The sequence below is a fragment of the Mauremys reevesii genome, linkage group 23, assembly GCF_016161935.1.
Source record: "Mauremys reevesii isolate NIE-2019 linkage group 23, ASM1616193v1, whole genome shotgun sequence".
NCBI lineage: Eukaryota > Metazoa > Chordata > Testudines > Geoemydidae > Mauremys > Mauremys reevesii.
This window is the reverse complement of record NC_052645.1, coordinates 17,209,510-17,227,688: the sequence shown is the minus strand read 5'-3', so window position 1 is coordinate 17,227,688 and position 18,179 is coordinate 17,209,510. Positions and strand designations below refer to the sequence as shown.

At 52.2% G+C, this 18,179-nt stretch overlaps 1 protein-coding gene across 3 annotated transcripts; it reads right to left on the bottom strand.

Annotated features, from left to right (window-relative positions):
• Positions 1-3,688: 3,688 nt before the first annotated feature.
• TXLNA (taxilin alpha) lies at positions 3,689-16,402 on the bottom strand. 3 transcript variants are annotated; one of them, XM_039511771.1, is made up of 11 exons: positions 16,182-16,402; positions 14,542-14,792; positions 13,440-13,778; positions 11,754-11,845; positions 10,530-10,700; positions 9,460-9,654; positions 8,716-8,835; positions 8,289-8,363; positions 7,586-7,678; positions 6,862-6,957; positions 3,689-6,309 (listed from the first exon to the last, which is right to left on the bottom strand). In XM_039511771.1, the coding sequence occupies exons 2-11, from the start codon at positions 14,756-14,758 to the stop codon at positions 5,992-5,994; spliced, it is 1,716 nt and encodes a 571-aa protein (XP_039367705.1). In that variant the 5' UTR covers positions 14,759-14,792; positions 16,182-16,402; the 3' UTR covers positions 3,689-5,991. The 3 variants fall into 3 exon arrangements, with proteins under 3 accessions (XP_039367705.1, XP_039367707.1, XP_039367706.1); XM_039511773.1 differs by lacking the exon at positions 16,182-16,402 and adding an exon at positions 15,880-15,899; XM_039511772.1 differs by lacking the exon at positions 16,182-16,402 and adding an exon at positions 15,160-15,549.
• Positions 16,403-18,179: the final 1,777 nt, after the last annotated feature.

The following is an 18,179-nucleotide window of genomic DNA, read 5'->3' as shown; positions in this document are numbered from 1 at the left end:
AAAATCTCAAACATGTGAACCAAGCATATCTACAGCAGAGAGAAATCTGCAGAGAGCCTGGAACAATGGCTCGGAGAAGTGTGAACTGCCTCATTCACCTAAGGGAGACTAGCTGAGTGAGGTAATATCTTTTATTGGACCAACTTCTGTTGGTGAAAGAGACAAGCTTTCCAACTTACAGAGCTCTTCTTCAGGTCTGGGAAAGGTACTCGGTGTCTATTCCCCATGTTAAGTATCCTCACATCTTCTTCTCAAACTGTCTGGAATGGTCCATCTTGATTATCACTAGAAAAGTTTTTTTTCCCTCCTGCTGATAATTGCTCATCTTAATTAATTAGCCTCTTAGAGTTGGTAGGGCAACTCCCACCTTTTCATGTTCTCCATATGTGTATATATCTCCTTACTAAATGTTCCATTCTATGCATCTGATGAAGTGGGCTGTAGCACACAAAAGCTTATGCTCAAATAAATGTGTTAGTCTCTAAGGTGCCACAAGTACTCCTGTTCTTTTTGCAGATACAGACTAACACGGCTGCTACTCTGTAAACCAGTTAAATACAAGGTGGAACAGATTGTTAGGCATAAGGGAATGGGCAACATTAGATAGATCACTTGATGATTACCTGTTCTGTTCATTCCCTCTGAAGCACCTGCCATTGGCCACTGTTGGAAGACAGGATATGGCCTAGATCAGTGGGTCTCAAATTTTTTTTACGGGCGACCCCCTTCACACAGCAAGCCTCTGGGTGTGACCCCCCCCTAATAAATTAAACACCCTTTTAAATATATTTAACACCATTATAAATGCTGGAGGCAAGCGGGGTTTGGGGTGGAGGTTGACAGCTTGTGACAACCCATGTAATAACCTCATGACCCCCTGAGGGGTCCCAACCCCCACTTTGAGAACCCCTGGGCTAGATGGACCTTTGGTCCGACCCAGCATAGCTGTTCTTAAGTTCTTAAGGGGTTAACACATACTGTAAAAGACTGAAGTAAATGGTTACTTTTAGCACTCTAACTTGGGCTGAGCTAGGCTGGGAGGCTTGCTCCCACCTGCAGCATAGACGTATCCTGAGCGACGTTGCCTGGGTGATTCACGCAGGCAAAGCTGGCTTTGTGGCTGGAGTCTGGAAAAGCACCACCATTATCCTAATTTGACTGCTGGCTCAGGGATAAGATGACCAACCCATTCCCTCACAGAAAATGCTCTAAGAATTTCAGCTAGTTTAATGTCCTTAAATCCATGCAGAGCACATGGGATCTGGGCTTTTATGGCGTTGTTGGAAAGATTCCCACGTATTAATTACCCAGATCTCCTTGTATCTGTCTTGGATGTATAAAGAGCTGAGTAAAAGCCTGTGGGGCCCAGATGATTTACACAGCCATCCCTTCCATTCCTCAACAAAGGGGACTACAAACCAGTAGGTAGGTGGAGGTTGCCTGGCCATTTCTCACCAAATAGGTTTCTGATTTTGAGACGGCAATGACTCAGCCTGTAACAAATCCTTCTCTAACGGGAGTCCAGAGAACAGGCTGACCCTTCATGGTGCCATTGCTTTAGATGAGGCTGTCAGAAAAGGGAACACATGCAGGGAGATGAAAGCAGCATGGAAGGGGTCCTGCTGCCTTTTGGGGGGAACCTTGGGCTGTGTGTGAGACTGCAGTGAGCAGTGGTCCTGCCACAGCAAAGGGGGCTGGACTTGGGTGAATTCTTGAGGTCCCTTCCAGCCTTACATTTCTATGAAGATCACATCCCCTTTCCTTCCTGCACATGACTTGTAACACACAGCACATCAAACCGAAGGAGCTACCTCTTCAGCATGTTCTTCTTCCAGATGGCCTGAACTATGGTTATCAAGAAATGGTAGCAAACTGCACAGGTGCTCCCATGGCAGGTGTCCCGCCAAGCTATTTACAGGAGTGAAATTTTACCTTTAACTACCACACAACTCACGTGTGCTGTGACTGAGGCTGGCTGCAGTAACAGTGCACTGTCCAGTTAAAGAACCACATTTTATTTGGTAAGGAAATGTTAAAAGCTAGCTGTAAAGGAGGGCTTGGGCCCAGCTGGGTGAACGTAATCCCCCTCTTGGAACACCACATGCCAGAGCCTGCAGTAACCCAGCCGCTTGGCAAGGACACAGTGGTCTGTCTCCTGCCGGGGTTCACCACAGGTGCAATACTAGCCTTATGGATGCTGCCTGCCAACCTTGCAGTGCTGACAGGCTCCAGCAGCAGAATCCACTTCCAGGACAGCTGTGGAGGTTGGGCACCATCTCCTGATAGGTGCTTCCTGCCAAGCCCTTCCTCTTTCAAAAGACACCACCCGCTTTTTGCCCTCCAGTCCTCAGTCCCTTCCAGCTGATCATTAACAGCCGTGCCAGGACTGGTGCTTCAGAGGTACCATTTGGGGAGATCCTCAGGGTCAGCCATAGGAGTGCTTAGTACAAGCAAGCTGAGGAAAAAGGCCCTCACAGGGGGGAGGCTGTTGGGATGGCATCAAGAGTCGTCAATTTCCCTCTGACGCCTTACATTTAAAGCCAAGCCTGCCAGTTTTCAGCACCCAAAGGCCTCCGGCTCCGTGGGCTGGTGCATTACTCAATTCTTTGCCTAGCAGCCCAGGGGGAGAAGCTGTGCTTCCATTGAGATCTCATCCCTTTACATCTCATTAATGGAAATCCCTGCTTCTAGCTCTCCTTAAGCGAGCGTAGGCACCACTTACTGCCTGAAGGGACGCTCAAAGACAATCCTGACTTGGGTAGGCTGGTTCCTTGCCACCCCCAGCTTCACCAGGAGCAGGAGCGGTTGTTCTGCCTGGGGACAGGATACAGTGCAAGCCCAACTCATGACAGCCACAAGACCTGTGTAAAATTGGGCTCATTTGGAGTGACACATCCCCACGAGGGCAAAAATCAAAACTGAAGCTCAGTGCCACTGAGGTTACATGGCACCAAGGAGAAGAGCATGGGGAGGAGGAACAGGGGACAAGCGATGAACAAAGGGACAGACCTGAGGTAAAGCAGCTGATTCCTTGAACCCTGTTTGAGGCCGGCAGGCTCAGGCCATGTCTACACTATACTGTAACAGAGCACTATACAGGCAAAATACTCCTAGTGTGAATGCAGCTTAAAACCAGCAAAACTGCGCTTCTGCTGACGTTGCTTATTCCAGCCGCCCTGAGCAAGATAAGCTAAAGTTCTGTTTTGGTGGGACAGCTGGATCTACACTAGTGGCTTTGGTTGGTACAGCTCAGTTGGTCAGTGATCATTGCTCTTCACACCCCAGACCGACAAAGCTCTGCTGGCAGAAGTCTGTAGTGTAGACATAGCATCAGCATCCTTGTGTGGAAAGGGTACAATGTACTGCACCTTGCCCCCAGCTCTTGCTAAAATGCTGAACTGGCTCCCAGCTCATCAATGCTTCCTCCTAACACACAAAAGAGGGCCCTGTTATGGTGCAGCCCCACAAGCAGCTATATGGATCTAGTGACGCGTCGGCGTCAAAGCACTGACCCTCCCCATGCCCAGCATTTCCTGCTCTCCCTGGTTACTTGCAAATATTTTATGCACACTCCATGGTGGATGCAGCCTGTAATTAGGATACAGGAGAAGAACATCATTCTCTCTAGAAAGATACAGAAAACTTGGCTCACGGTGTAGGGGGAAAGAAGTACAGACACACCAGCAAGTAGTTTATGTGCATTTCTATTGGATATGAAGATACATACAAGAGATCCCAGACACAGGTTATCTGTACCATCGCAAAAAGAGTTTGTGGATTTCTAAACAGCAGGAGCTGAGGAAAGTCTGGATACAGGCTGCAGCCCTTCACCTTAACTAACCTTCCAAAAACGAGGCGTGGTCCCGTCAGGTCATAAATACATTCTCTTGCTCAGTAAGTCCCAGTTTGCATTGAGAGGCAGAGAGAGACTTCCCTGAGCTGACAGTAGTGATACTTCAAGCAAGGGGGCCAGAAGACAAAACCGAAGCCAAGCTCCATGGAGTACGTTTCACTGACTGAAGGAGAGACCCAGGCTAATCAGCAGGCTAAGACCTTCTGCTCTGTGAAGACCAGAAAGATTCCAGCTTGTTAGGTCCTGTCTCCACTAGAGACTTACTGCATTAACCGGAAAAGTCATACTGGTTCAATACTGTTAGAACTCAAGTGGAGACAGGATGAGTGTATAGTAGCACCTTCTGCTGGCTGATCCCCAAAACAGCACTGTGGATGGTTTACAAGGCCCTGTGCAGATGCCTAGAGAGAAGCTGCTAAGCAGTGTTGCCAGAAGAGAAACAGTGGGAAGAAAAATTAAAGTTCCCCACCAAACGGATCCAGTCCAAGTAACATAACAGAGCGGAGAGTGACTGAAATTTACTTGAGCTGATCATGTTTGGTTTTAAGCAAAGGAGGATGGTACTGAAAATAAAGTATATTGTGAACTAAAGTTTTAGTGAGGGACTGCCCCCAAAATGGGGAGATTTACGCGAGTGGAGGAGTTTAGAGAGATGGTTATCTGAGGGCAAAACCCAGAAGTCCTTGCTCAGGCAAGACTCCCAAACTGAAGTCAGTGGGATTTTGCCCCCATAAGGACCTGCTAAAGCAGCAGATTCCCCATCGCATGGGACTGACAGGATGGACAAATTGTGCGCATCTCTCACACTCTGCTGAAGGGAGAGACTGCATGCATCCATTCCTCTCAGCAATCTTTCCCTGCAGAGCAGCTGTCAGTCTGCCAGCCAGGAAGACGGTCAGATGGGTATGTTACTGGGGAAGGGTACTTGTGAATGAGGTGCTGTTACGACAAAGTCAAAAGGAGCCTGCCGGAGCACTGGAGCAGCAGCAACACGTCACAGCCAGTAGAATATCCATGTGGACACAGCTCCCTTCTCGGGGCTCAGCCCAGAGCACATTGCTCATGGGCCCAACTATTCAGCCAAGGAGAAAGCTGAGGTTTTGTCTTTATGGACCCACTGCTTTGTAAACACTTACCGTGGGGCAGCACAGAGGCCCTTCCACAGGGATAGGAATCTAGACAATAACCTGGAGGACCTCCTCACCCCCTCACGGTATTCATGTGCAAAACAAGTAGGAAGTAGACCTTTGGATTAACTCTTTAATACACTTGTGCATGTGTGCGTATAGCATAGAGGCAACTGTGAATTATAAGGCTATTGAGATATTGGCAGGTTCTGGAAATATCAAAGGCCCAGAGGGACAGCCACTAGGGGGCTTTCTGATGTGTCCAAAACCCCCACGGTTTCTCCATTTCCTTTTGCTCCCATACAATATATGGACTGTATGACAAAAAACCAGCCTCTTCCCTCCTTCTTCTAAGGGAAAGAGAAAGTGCTAACCAGGAAAAAATAAGCCAGCACACCCCAGCAGCCTGCCTACAGCCAGGTTGGTTTAAAACCAGGAAGGAGAAAAAGGAGCATCCAAGGCTGGGAAATGCTTCAAATTCTCCCCATTTCCACTCTCTGCTTTAAAGTCACGTTGAAAGCAGAATGGCTGCAGACTGCACTCGTGACATTTCCAGTTGTTTGGATGCTATGAGCTGGCGGGAGGGACTGGAGACAGTTCGCCCATCTGGCCCCCTGGGCTGCACTAGCTTTTAAAAGGGCATCACAGCCCACCACTAACAAGGTCTTTTAGCAAAAGGGCCAATCAGTTGAAAATCCGTGTATTAGATATCCACGCACACGCAGGGAAGTGGGTCAATCTAGTTTATATATATCCATATATAAAAGTGTATGTTGCCCTGCACATCGTTTTATATATCATATATATTTATATATATATATATATGTATATATATTAAAAAAAATCTCCAAAAGCCTAAACTGGAAAATCTCAAAGCCCCCAGTCCTGGGACTAAGGAAAGGACATTAGATCAGTCTGTGGAACCATTCCTATGTTACCATCCCTTCCCCTATCTCCACCTGCTGATCCAAGCGCTTAGTCAGCACAGCGAGAGCATTCCTCAGTCCCAACCTAACCCAAAGCTCCTATGCTCAGTTCTCCAGGGTTCTCTGCAGGTTCCGTGCAGTGCATCGGCTTTGCTGAGCGAAGACAATCCTCCCTGGGGCACTGCTGTGCTACAGCGCCCCCTAGTGCCGGCTCACCAGAGCTGTCTCGAGATGGGTCCTTTAGGGGTTCCAGCGTGTCTGCTTCGGCCTGGGGCGTATGGGCACACAGGTCCTGCACCTTCTTGTTCAGGTCATTGCGCTCGGTCTGAAGGGCTCGGCACAGCTTCTCCAGACGCTGGATTTTCACCTGAAGCCCTTCCAGCTCCTTGTCCCGAAGGGTTTTCTGCAAAAAGAATCAACGGTCCCTAAGCAGTGAAGGTGAGGAATTGAGAGTCTTACAGCTAATACAGCAACAGAGGGTCTGAGGCAGGGGAAGAGAGGCAAAGGGAAACTCCTGGAAGAAACAGGCCAAGTTCACAGGCAAACACATCAGCAGTCAGCGAAGGACCCAACACTCATATGCTGCCACCATCCTTTTCAACCAACCTGTTCCCCGGGGCGCAGGGAGTGACTGTCCATCTCGATAGCACCTTCCTTTCAAGCATCATCATTAACCCTTGCTTCCCCACCACGAGTCTGGTGAGTCTCGTTATCCCCTTTGCCTTAATTTGCCCCTCTGTACACTAGGGGAAGGGACTTGCCCAAGATCACAAGTCAGTGACAAAGCCAGGAACCAGACTCCTGGTACTGACTCCCAGTTGCCTGTTCTAACCACTAGATCGCTCTGACGCATTCACCATTGGCTATTTGCCAGTCTCGGTGTACCCAATAAAATGCAGAACTGAACCAGATGCCTGACTAGGTGCTGCAGCATGGTACCAAGGATGGGGCTTACCTCCTCGGCCATCTCCAGCAGAGCCTTGTTGCTGCTCTCCCAGCGAGACCGATACACAGTGGTCTCTTTCTCCAGCTTCTTGATCTTTTTTGTCATCTGCAGAAATACAATAATAAAAGGAAAAGTGAAACAGCGACACAGAGCGTCACGATCGGCCAGTTTCTCCAGCACCCTCGAGGGGGCATGGACATTCCCCGAGCAAGGGGTCAGATGCCAGCCAGCCCAGGAAAGTGCAGCAGCCCTTCCGTCTTGCCTCATCTCACCCACTGGAGTCAGTTTCACTGAGAGGGAATATATTGACCAGGCCTCCCCAAGCCACCCATTGACCAGGGCACAACAAACCTAAATAAGAGATGGGACTAAGCCACTCCCACGCCCAGCTCCAAACTCCCTTAATAACCTTTGGGAAGACTCAGGTGCAGCATCTGCCCATCACTGCTAACCCTAGACCAACCTCTCCCACCCCATCCCAGACCAACTCCACCCATCCCGTTCCACAGGAAGGCTCCTTCTGCTAATGGTTGCTGAATCCAGTTGGTTTACTTCCTAGGAGTAGGTGGCTCCTGGAGGATTTCTGAGGATGGTGATAGCTGGCCTCCACATAATCAAAGAGTTGCTGCTTTACCAGCTTGGAAACCCAGTGGGGATGGTGACAGACAGTGGCTCTAACACATCAGGGAGGCCCATGCCAGCTCTCTGGCCAACAGGGGGGCAGCCACCGTACCTTTTCCATCTCCTGTTTGAATGTGGTGAACACCTCACTGCTTTTGGAAAGCGTGTTCTGAAACTCCTCAAACTTCTCTGTGTAGAGGGCCAGCTAGGGAGAGAGGGAATTACAGCTCAGCGCCAAGTACCTTGACATTGCACAGCAGGCATCTTGTTGTTTCATTCCTCCCCAGTTCAGTGTCCAGCATGGGAGAGGCTGGATTTCTGTGAAGAACTGAGCTGACTCTTAGGATTCAAGCCCCTGTGGTTCAGCAGAACTCAGAGCTGTATGGTGTAATTCGCAGCACCAAGCTGCTATGCTCAGAGTCCTGGACTAGACAGAGGGGGACAATCCTCCCATCTTGCTTAGGCCCAATCCTGCAAGGTGGTGCATGCCCTCAACTTCCACTGACTTCAGCACCTCGCAGGATCAGGCCTTCTGTCCCATGTGAAAGGACAACCTAACCCCAGCACTGAGAAAGATGCTGGTAAAACTGGGGCCTCTTCCTTCCTCCAAGTAAGCAGAGAGGTTAAAGGGCATAGGGAGGTCCCACCCTGCCTTGTACCTCCTGTGCTGATGGAGACCTTCCAAGCCTTGAAATCCAGGAGCCAACACACCAGTGCAGACTGCCCCCTCCCCCCAGGGAACCAGGTTTCCTTCCACCTCTTTGCAGGATAAAGGGAACCATAAGAGCCAGACAGCCTGGGCCGTGCTACCTCACCTGCTGCTTGAGATGGGTCTCCTGCTGCTTCATCAGCTCACACATTCTCTGAGACTCCACGGCCTCTTTCAGCAGCTAGAGGAGAACGAGGGAGATGGGAATGCAGTTAGCTAACTGGAATCCAGGGAAGAGCTTGAGTCCATCCTAGCTCGGGTAGGGGCAGCTGGGTCAGAATCAGACACATCTGCAAGGCAGGGTCTTGGCACTGATCCAGTAGCAGAGCACAGCCAGTGCTGAAGAACAGACCAAGGCTTCTATTGCTGGGGATGGCCACTGCAGAGCATACTGGACTGGGACAGCCTCATCTGGCTGGGCAATTCTTTACCTCCCAGCAGGCCAGCTGCTCTTAGGAAAGCCTTAGCAGGGAAGCGAGAGCTAAAAGGTTCAACAGGATTTGCTAAGATAGTTGCCAAAGCTGGAGACTTACAAAGTCCTTCTCCCGCTGGTGTCTCTCCTCTGCCTCCTTCAGCATCTCCTGGGCCTGCTGGAGCTTGGCATCCACCAGCTGCTGCTGCAAGTCCTTGTGTTTGAACACCTTATCGATATGCTGCCAAGGGAAATACAGGGGCTGTTACTAACATGGTCACCTACGCTCTGCTCCCCACATGGTGTGTCAGCGATCCTGCAGGAGCAGAAGGGCATATGACCCCGGAGGACACTTCCACAGGCCGCCCAGTGGCCCTGTGCATTCTATGTGGGACATGCCCACTAGCTCATAGTATTTGGGTTAGCAAAGGAGGGACCTCAATGTTTTCAGTTCCAATAAGCCACATGACTGCATGGGGGAGGCAGCAGCAGTCTGGTGCTTAGAGCACAAGGCTCCTCCGTTGTAATCCTCTCTCTGCCACTGGCTCGCTGTGTGGGGCAAGTCACTTCACTGCTCTATGCCTCAGTTTCCCCACCTGTAAAATGTCGATAAGGAGTATCAGGTAGGTCTGGGGGGGACTAGCTCTGTGCAGCCAAGAGCCCTGCAGTGCTATCTTGACATAAATGACTATCATCCCAGTCTCCAGGAATCCACATCGTGTGTGAGTGAGAGAGAGAGAGAGAGAGAGAGAGAGAGGTGGAGGAAACATCCCCCTCCCAGCTGCCCCAGGATTCCATCTGCTCTGCAGAGCTCCCACCCTATCCCTGCTAGGCCCCTGTTTTTCTCCTCTGATGGGTGCCCCACCTCCTCCCGCAGCTCGTACTGCTCAATGAGCTTTTTCAGCCTCTCTGCCAGCTCCATGTTCTCCTGGCGCAGCTTGGAGTTCCGCTCGTTGTGCTGCTCCATCTGCAGCTGGATGTCATTCAGCGTCAGCTGGAAATGGGACGTCACTTCCTTCCGCTTCTCCTCCTCCTCCCGTGCGCGCTGGACGCCTTCCTCCTATGGGAGAAGAAGAAAAGGAACAGAGGGACCCAGGTCAATCCCCCGTGTAATGCACAGGGAACATCTGGACCAGCTGACCCACAGAGCAACTTACCCAGACCACCCTGCCCTCCAGGGCACAGATGCTATCCTTTAGGCCAAAGAGGAAAGAGGGTTTGCGTGGCCTCTGCCCTGCATCCTCCCGTCCCCGAGCCCACCTTGGTGCCCTTTTCCCCCCATCTCCAACTATCCATCCACCTGAGACAATGGACAAGTCGGATCTGCCCATTTCAGCTGTCCTGAGCTGGGTAGGTTTAGCGACGGGGAAGAGATGGGCAGTATCGTGGAGTGAAATCTAACACAGGGCTATGCAGAAAGTGGGCTGCCCTCAGACAGTCTCACACAGAGCAGACTGACCTCCCATGTGGGGTAAGGCTGAACGCCAGATACTGCTTCCTACCCAGGGGTTCCCAGCTATGAAAACTCAAGAGTGCGACTGGTACTCCTGGCTCCCAGCTTCCCATCTTACCAAAGAGCCTCTGTGCTGGATGCCAGGGCACTGCCACTGCACACCTCCTTCATCCAGGATGCTCTAGCCCATCACAAAGCACCAATTGCTCTAAACTGTCTGACAGTCTCACTAGACATGCCAAATCCCCAGTCTCTCACTGTCTGTGCAAGCTAAGAAGCAGTGCAAGGTTAGCACCCTAACAAATGGCAGGCAGTAGGCAATGGCTGGTACAGCCAAGCCCTCACTTTGGTAAATGAGTACATTTGCCCTAACAGGTTGGCAACCACTGATCTGGGGAAGAGAGATAAAGCAGAGAACTGTTCTGCTGGTGCCTTTCTCTGAGGTTCAGAGCCCCCAAGGTGGGAAGCGAGGAGGCTCTTGCCTTGAGGGTGCGGTTGTGTCTCTGGAGCTCGCGGCACAAGCTCTCCAGCTTGCTGCGGGCCAGGATGGCCTTGCTATGTTCACTCCTCAGATGGTCCTTCTCCTGCACCAGCTGCGTCTGCTTCTTCTGAAGGATCTTCATCTGCTTCTGGGAGTTCCTGTGCTCTTCCAGCTGGAGGAAGGGAGAGGCAGAGAGGGACAGATGCAGCAAAGCAGACTCCAGCTACACCCCAGGGAGAGGGTTCTGGGTTCAGGGGGAGAATGTTCTAGCCCCCAAGAGAATAACAATAGCATCACAGTGCAAACAGTCACTGCAGTAATGAGGCCTGGAGAAATCCATGGCTTATACAGCCCCCTATTCCAGCAAGAGCTCTTGCTGGGCACACCACCTTTCCTGCAGCCAGGGGCTGGCTCTAGCATTAAATACTGTCCTTGGCTTAGATGCAGGTAGGGCGTGGAGTGCAGTGTTATCTCAATGGCCTGGGCCTCAGCCTCTATCCCTGGATTCATCACTCTAGAGGAACTTCTTTGGGCACCATTTGCTACTCCGGATTCCGATGGAACTTATTTCTGTGAAGACGGCTCTGAGTCAGGCTGTTCCCTGTACGGCTAATCCATATCCATGTGCTTCTTTCAGGTATTACAGTAGCTCTTATATTGTGGAGAGGGAGTGATGCAGGGGAAATTGGGAGTCAGGACTCCTGGATCCCATTTGTGGCTGTGTCAGTGTTACTGGGGCAGTGATTTCCCCTCTTTGTGCCTCAGTTTTCACACCTGTAAAATGGTGATGAGGCTACCCACCTTGTAGAGGAACTGTGAGGCTTCTTGCATGGAAGGTGCTGTAGACATGCTCAGTATTAATCAACCCTCACAAACTCCATGAGAGATGGGTCAGTATCATTATCTCCTGCTCTAGATTCTCAGAAGGCCAGAAAGGACCATTGTGATCATCTAGTCTGATCTCCTGTATGGCACAGGCCATAAAACTTCCCCCAAATAATTCCTAGAGCAGATCTTTTAGAATAATATCCAATCTGGATTTAAAAACTCTGGACACCTGGGTTTAAAAAATGCAGCTAGGCCCCAGGTTTAATAACTGCAGCTTATACATGGGCTGTCCCCCTCAACCTAGGGCCATGTCTGTCTCCTGTGTCGCCAAACAATCTTGATCCCTCAGCAGCGAGAGATGTCTCCCGCCCTAAAGCCTGTAGTGCTAGGAACTGACCAGCTCAGCGTATTTCTTGCACAGTGCTGCCAGCTTCTCCTCTGGGGTGCTCAGCGTGTTCAGTGTCTGCATCAGCAAAGTGATCTCCTTGCCTGGAATGCAAGACATAAAGCAGAAACAGCTCTTTCACACAGAGCTCTGAGTCACAAGACAAAGGGGAAGCACCCAGGTGGAAACCAGAAGCTGCTAAATTCCCTGCTCCAAATACACACAAAACCACAGCTAGGATCCCGGATGCACTTCCCAGATTCTCCACGTGAATTTGAGCCACCAGTGTAATTTAGCTTGGGGTGGTTTCCTTGGGAGGATGGACTCCAGAGACCTAGGTTCAATTCCCTGCTCCGCCACTGACTTCTTGTGAGACCTTGGGAAAGTTACTTAGGTCCAGTCCTCAAAGGAATTTAGGATTTCAGTGAGAGGTGGGTGTCTAAACAGACACCTTCCCAGGCCTAATTTTTAAGCCTGACCCAGACCCAAGCCCACCTGACGTAAGCCCAAGAAGGTCAAGTTGTTTCCCAACCTGACCCCAACACTTCCCCAATCCTGCATCAGCACCACTGCCATCTCCTGCTGGGGGTTGGATCTGCTCCTCAGGCCTATGGGGCCAGTGTGGGGGCAGCTGCAAGTGCCTGCATGCACTGTGACTCCTCAGCACAACCAGTCTGCAGCACACACACTGCAGCGAGGTGGTGGTGCTCGGTCTGAGCAGGACATGCAGCCACCCGAGTGCTGACCCCGGGCGGGAGGAGTGCTGACCAGAGCCAGTCTGGTTGTTTTCCTACCTGACCCGGACTCGACACCTGTAGTCAAATCCCATGGGGTTCGGGTCAGACTGCAGGGCTCTACAGCTAAATACCTTTGAAGATCTGAGCCTCAGTCTTAGCTCCCCATCTGCACATGGGTCCCATGAGCATAAGTACATTAAATCAATGAGATGCTCCGATCTTACAGCAGTGGGGGGGCTCATATCAATACTAAGATAGATGGCTGGATAAGCAACTTGACCTAGGCCTCACAGACAGCATGTGCCTCAGCAGGAAATAGAACTTGGGAGTCTTGGACTCACACGTCCAGGTTTAACTGTTAAACCACCCCAACCTCCGGTAAATGCAGCGGAGGAAAGACGTTTAGTGCATAGTTGTGTGAGCAATTTCATGCCTAATTTGTAAATGTAATTACAATAAACGTAGATGTAAATTAGACAGGCAATTGCACGCTCGTTTTGCATGCGTACCCTATTTGGAAATCCTCTGTTGCCAGCTTATGCAGATCAAACAGGGCAATTTACTTTCTCACCCAAATGCAGGAATGACTGATGGTCTCTGTAGGATCTCACCTGCATCCTTCTCTTTACTGAGGGGGGGAAAACAGTTTTCAGAAGCCGTGCATTCAGCCTGGCCCGAAGTGCAAAGCTGTACACGCCCTGCCCAAAACTGCGTGCACCCGGAATTCAGAGACTCCATCAGTGCTCTGGGTTGGTCTGTGCCTGAGCACAGGGTATATTTCTTCACATCCCTATGGCACATGGAGCCATATCATTTTTCAACATTGCTGTGCAGTGCATGGTTAGGATGCTTATTTCACTGGCTTTAGCATAGGGCAGTTAAATCACTATGAAAATGGAAGGTCCCAGGAGGAAAGTTCCCCACCCCAGGCAGGCCACAGACCAAGGCTGGGAACCCCTACCGAGACCCTTGGCTTTCTTCTTCTCCTGGGCCCGTTTCTGATCACGCTCCCCACACTCGTCATTGGCTCGGAACGCTTCAGTCCCCTTAGAGCCCTCCTTCTCTCCATTCATCTCAGGGCAGCCTGGCTCCTGCTCGCCATTCCTGGGGGATTCGCTCCGGCACTTGTCTGCTTCGTCTGGCTCCGTGGGCTCGCTCTGCCCACCATCATCTCCTGGACCTTCCTGGCTGGCATCCACACAGTATGTGTTCAAGATGTCCTCCAGCTGCCTGCTCAGCTCTTCAGAGACATCACACATGGCAGGCTGGGAGGATTTTGTCTCCTCCTCCACACAAGAAGCTATGGGAGACAGGAGAGGCGAGGACAAACACATGACACTTTCTCTAACAAAGTCTATCCTGCTAGCTCCTCTCTGCGGTAGCCCTCTGTAATAACCAGAGAGCAGTGGAAACGCTTCCTACCAGGGCCAGCAAACTTTCAGCAACATGCACTCTCCCGGGGTACTGCATCTCTAACTAGCTGCTCTGACAATGGAGCTGCACTTCTGGCTAAGTTCCCTTCCAATCTAGGGAGCATCACTAGGCTCTCAACATCTCACCAAACCCCAAATTTACTGGTCATCAGTGTGGATGGCAGGGTTAATTTCAACTAACTACTTACTTAATTAGAGGGCTTTCCCTAGCTGGAGGGTTATTTTTGTTGTAGCTATAGCACCAACAGCAGAGCAAATGCATAGGCTCGGGGGTAGGGGTGGGGAGGGGGCGGCTAATAATAATGCCCAATACAGCAGGTCTGTTTGATTTTTTGACCCGAAGGTCCTAGAGGTCAAAGCAATGGATGAACAGTAAATAATTCAATACAGCCAGGTCAGAACCAGTGGTAGATGCATCTTCACCCCTTTGTATCCACCATCCCATACACATGGTTACTACTTTGGGACTGCACATATACAGATATTACACACACCTGATATGAAACCCAGGACGCTGCTTCTAAAGCCACAGGCCTCCCACATGTGAGCGAATGGAAATTTGTTACAACAGCCACCCCCGAGAGAGAGCCACAGCCAGACTTGGCCAGTCAGTTCAAAACAGAAACACACCCTCATTCTTAACATGCTCCTCACTGGTCAGGCTCTCAGCATTTCCGGCAGCAGAAGGCTCAGAGTTGCATGTCCCGGACTGGCTTGTGGAGTCCCCAGATTCAGGGGGTGCTGCAGCCTCGGCTAAGTCTCCTTCCTCTAGCAGCAGATTGCTGTTCATTTTGGGAGGACTAGCAGGCAGCAGAGCAGCTTTGTTCTCCCCACCTTGGTTCTTCATCAAGGCTTTTCTCCCCACTCAGTCCCAATAAACCCTGGCGAAAGAGAAATGTCACCTGAGTTTAGTTTTAAGAAATGAGGATTCATGGGATTTTTAGCAGAAATCACCACCCGGCAACAGACTGACTGCTAGGTGAAATCAACAGGGATAGAAACATTCAGAACTGGGAGAACAGGGTTCTTCACTGACCCTCCCCATCCCCTACTAGCTGTAAGACTCATACGCTGCCTCTTACTCAACAGCAGCTTTGTTAACCCCACTCTGCTATTGGAACGCGCATGCATCCTCTCTCTTATATCTCCAAGCTATCCCTCTGGCCATAAAGGGTTCATGTCAGGATAACTGTTCCTCCAGCTGAGTAAACTGTTCCTCCAAACCTCTGGATTAAATGGTTCTCTCACTTTTGTATTCTGCAGACCGCAGCCTTCTGATAGAGCCAGGTCCCACCCCTCACTTCATGCTTTGCTCTCAGAACATTTCATTCCACAAGCCACCGGGGAATGCTTCACCTTTACTAAGCACACAGGCCCTCCTAGCTCAAGAGTGATGGATGGAGGCCAAAATCTTGAATCAGGACCCTCAAGACAGAAGAGGGGCCAGTGTCTATTAAAACAACAGGTGCATTTGGCTGGAAGGAAAGCACGCAATTTCCAAGAAGAGCTGGTGGTCAGCAACAAAAAGATCTATCAACAGCTCCATGAAACACAACTGACAGATGCAAGCCAAATTCCACCTTCTTTCTAGTTTCATGCCCCTCCAGGGATACTCTCTCTCCCTCCCACCCTCAATCTCTCATTCATCACTCAGATGACAGGAAAAGCAATTGCTGCAGCAACTCTGCAGTCTCCCATTTCGGAGACACTTAATTATGAAACAGGCAGTTTATCTGTCCCAGGACAATCTAGATCCCACATGTGACAAGAGAAAAACTTTGTCTCAAATTTGGGCACAGCTACACACGGTTAACCTATGCCTCTTCTCAGAGGGCAACACAGGGCACAACCAGCCACGGGAAGAAGTTAAAAAGTAACAGGGGCCAGGCAAGCACGGCATCTGTTCATGCACAGGCACCAAGATGGCCCCATCTCTCACACGCAGGCCTAGCAGCCCTGATTTCCCACCGTGCATTCAGCCCCTTTGTCGCAAACGCTCCCTCTCCCGGCAGCATCCCACGCTCTGCTCACATCACTACGCTACCCAACGTGCCCTGTGGTGCCACGCCCGATTCTACAGAGCCCACGGGCGCCACTGCCTCAGCATCCCCTGCAAGTGCCCCCCCGGCTGCCCTAGATCCCCCGCAACGCGCCCAGCCCCATTCACACACATGTGCCACCCCCCCCCCGCCCCCGCGCGGGCTCCCTCTGCCCCCGAGGTTGCAGGCAGGGATGTCACCCCCTACCCTGCAATGACATCACCGACGTACCGCGTGACGTCACCGCCGAGGAGCTTGACGCCGCTCCCTACCCTCAGCCAATCAGTAGCGGCCGCCGGCCACACTCCGGCACATTGGCGAGCCCCCTACATTCGGGTCCGCACTGCCCCCAGCTCCTGCTCGGCGGCCCTGCTTCCCCGCGGCGGAGCTCCGGGACGGAGCAAGCGGTTGCAGCCTCCAGGCCGGGCCTCTGAGCGGGTACAGAGGGCGCATGCGTCGTCACCCGCCGGGCCCGCCAGCCAATCCAGGAGCGGGGCGGCGCGGGGCCTGCCGGGAAATACAGCTCAGCGGCGGCATTCGAGGCGGGCAGCCGGTGCGACTACATCTCCCGGCGTGCCTCGCGCCAGGGGGGTGCTAATACATCTCCCGGCGTGCCTCGCGCCAGGGAGCGCATGGGGGGGGCAGTGCAGGCAGGAGGCGCCCCCTCCTCATGCCCTAAGCGGCGGGGGAGAGAACTATGAGGAGAGGGGGCAGGGAGACAAGTGGTGGGGTTGGGGTTCGCTGTGAGGAGAGGGGGCAGGGAGGCACTAGCCCAGGGGGGTGGGGAAGCACTAGCGGAGGGGGAAGCTGTGAGGAGAGGGGGCAGGGAGGCACTAGCGGGGGGGGAAGCTGTGAGGAGAGGGGGCAGGAGGTACTAGCAGGGGAAGCTGTGAGGGAGGAGAGGGGCAGGAGGCACTAGCGGAGGGGAAGCTGTGAGGAGAGGGGCAGGAGGTACTAGCAGGGGAAGCTGTGAGGAGAGGGGGCAGGGAGGCACTAGCGGGGGGGGAAGCTGTGAGGAGAGGGGGCAGGGAGGCACTAGCAGGGGGGAAGCTGTGAGGAGAGGGGGCAGGGAGGTACTAGCAGGGGGGGGAAGCTGTGAGGAGAGGGGGCAGGGAGGCACTAGCAGGGGGGAAGCTGTGAGGAGAGGGGGCAGGGAGGTACTAGCAGGGGGGGAAGCTGTGAGGAGAGGGGGCAGGGAGACACAAGTGATGGCGTGGGGGAGCTGTGAGGAGAGGCGGCAGGGAGACAAGTGGTGGGGTGGGGGAGCTGTGAGGAGAGGGGAGGCCTCGCCTCATGCACTAGCCTGGCTGCTGCAATGTCTCTCAACCGTAACTTCAGCAGCAGGTTTAGTTCCCCGCCGCCTTGCTTTAGGGCAGGGGCAAAGGCAGCTTTTTTGTTGGCTCATCCCGAGGTGGGTGGAGGACAGGGGTACTAGGCATCTGGTTTTCAACTAGAACACTTGGTCAAAAAGGGACCCTGGAAGCTCCCATCAGCATTGCTGACCAGGCTGTTAAAAGTCAGCAAGGCAAAAGGCAGGCTTCTTGCTGTGTGCACTCCCTGCCCCAAGCACTGGCTCCGCAGAATGGGAGCTGCAGGGGTGGTGCCTGCAGTGTGCACTGCTGCCTGTCTGTGTCTCTGCCTTGGGGCCAGACATGCTAGTTGCTTCCTGGAGCAGCAGGGAGCTAGGGCAGGCAGTCAGGCAGCCAGCCTGCCTTAGTCCCACTGCACCACTGAGTGGGAGGTACCTGAGGTAAGTGCTGCCCAGCTGGAGCCTGAACCTCCTCCCACACCAAAGCCCCCTGTACCAGGTGAGAACCCCCTCCTACACCTGAAACCCTTCATCCCTAGCTCTACTGCAGAGCCTGCACCCCCTCCCAATCCCCTGCCTCAGCCCAGTGAAAGTGCAGCTGGGTGGGGGGTAGAGAGTGTGAGTGTGGGGCTTTAGAGAAGGGGTGGGACAGGTGCTGTGGCAAAGGTTGTTGGTTTTGTGCAATTTAAAAGGTGGCAATCCTAAAGGACAGGCAGAGGCTACTTTGCCACCTTAATGTTGAGTTTACCTACACCCCAGCACAGATTCAAATGTCCTAAGCTGCACTGCAGGTAGAGGGGCAGCAGTGGTCTGGAGCAGCTGTGTGCCACTCAAAGTCCAGAAACTGACCTAATGGAAACAGACAGACTAGGCCCTGTAGCCCTAGCACCTACACAAAGGAAGTTTGAGTTATATGAGTG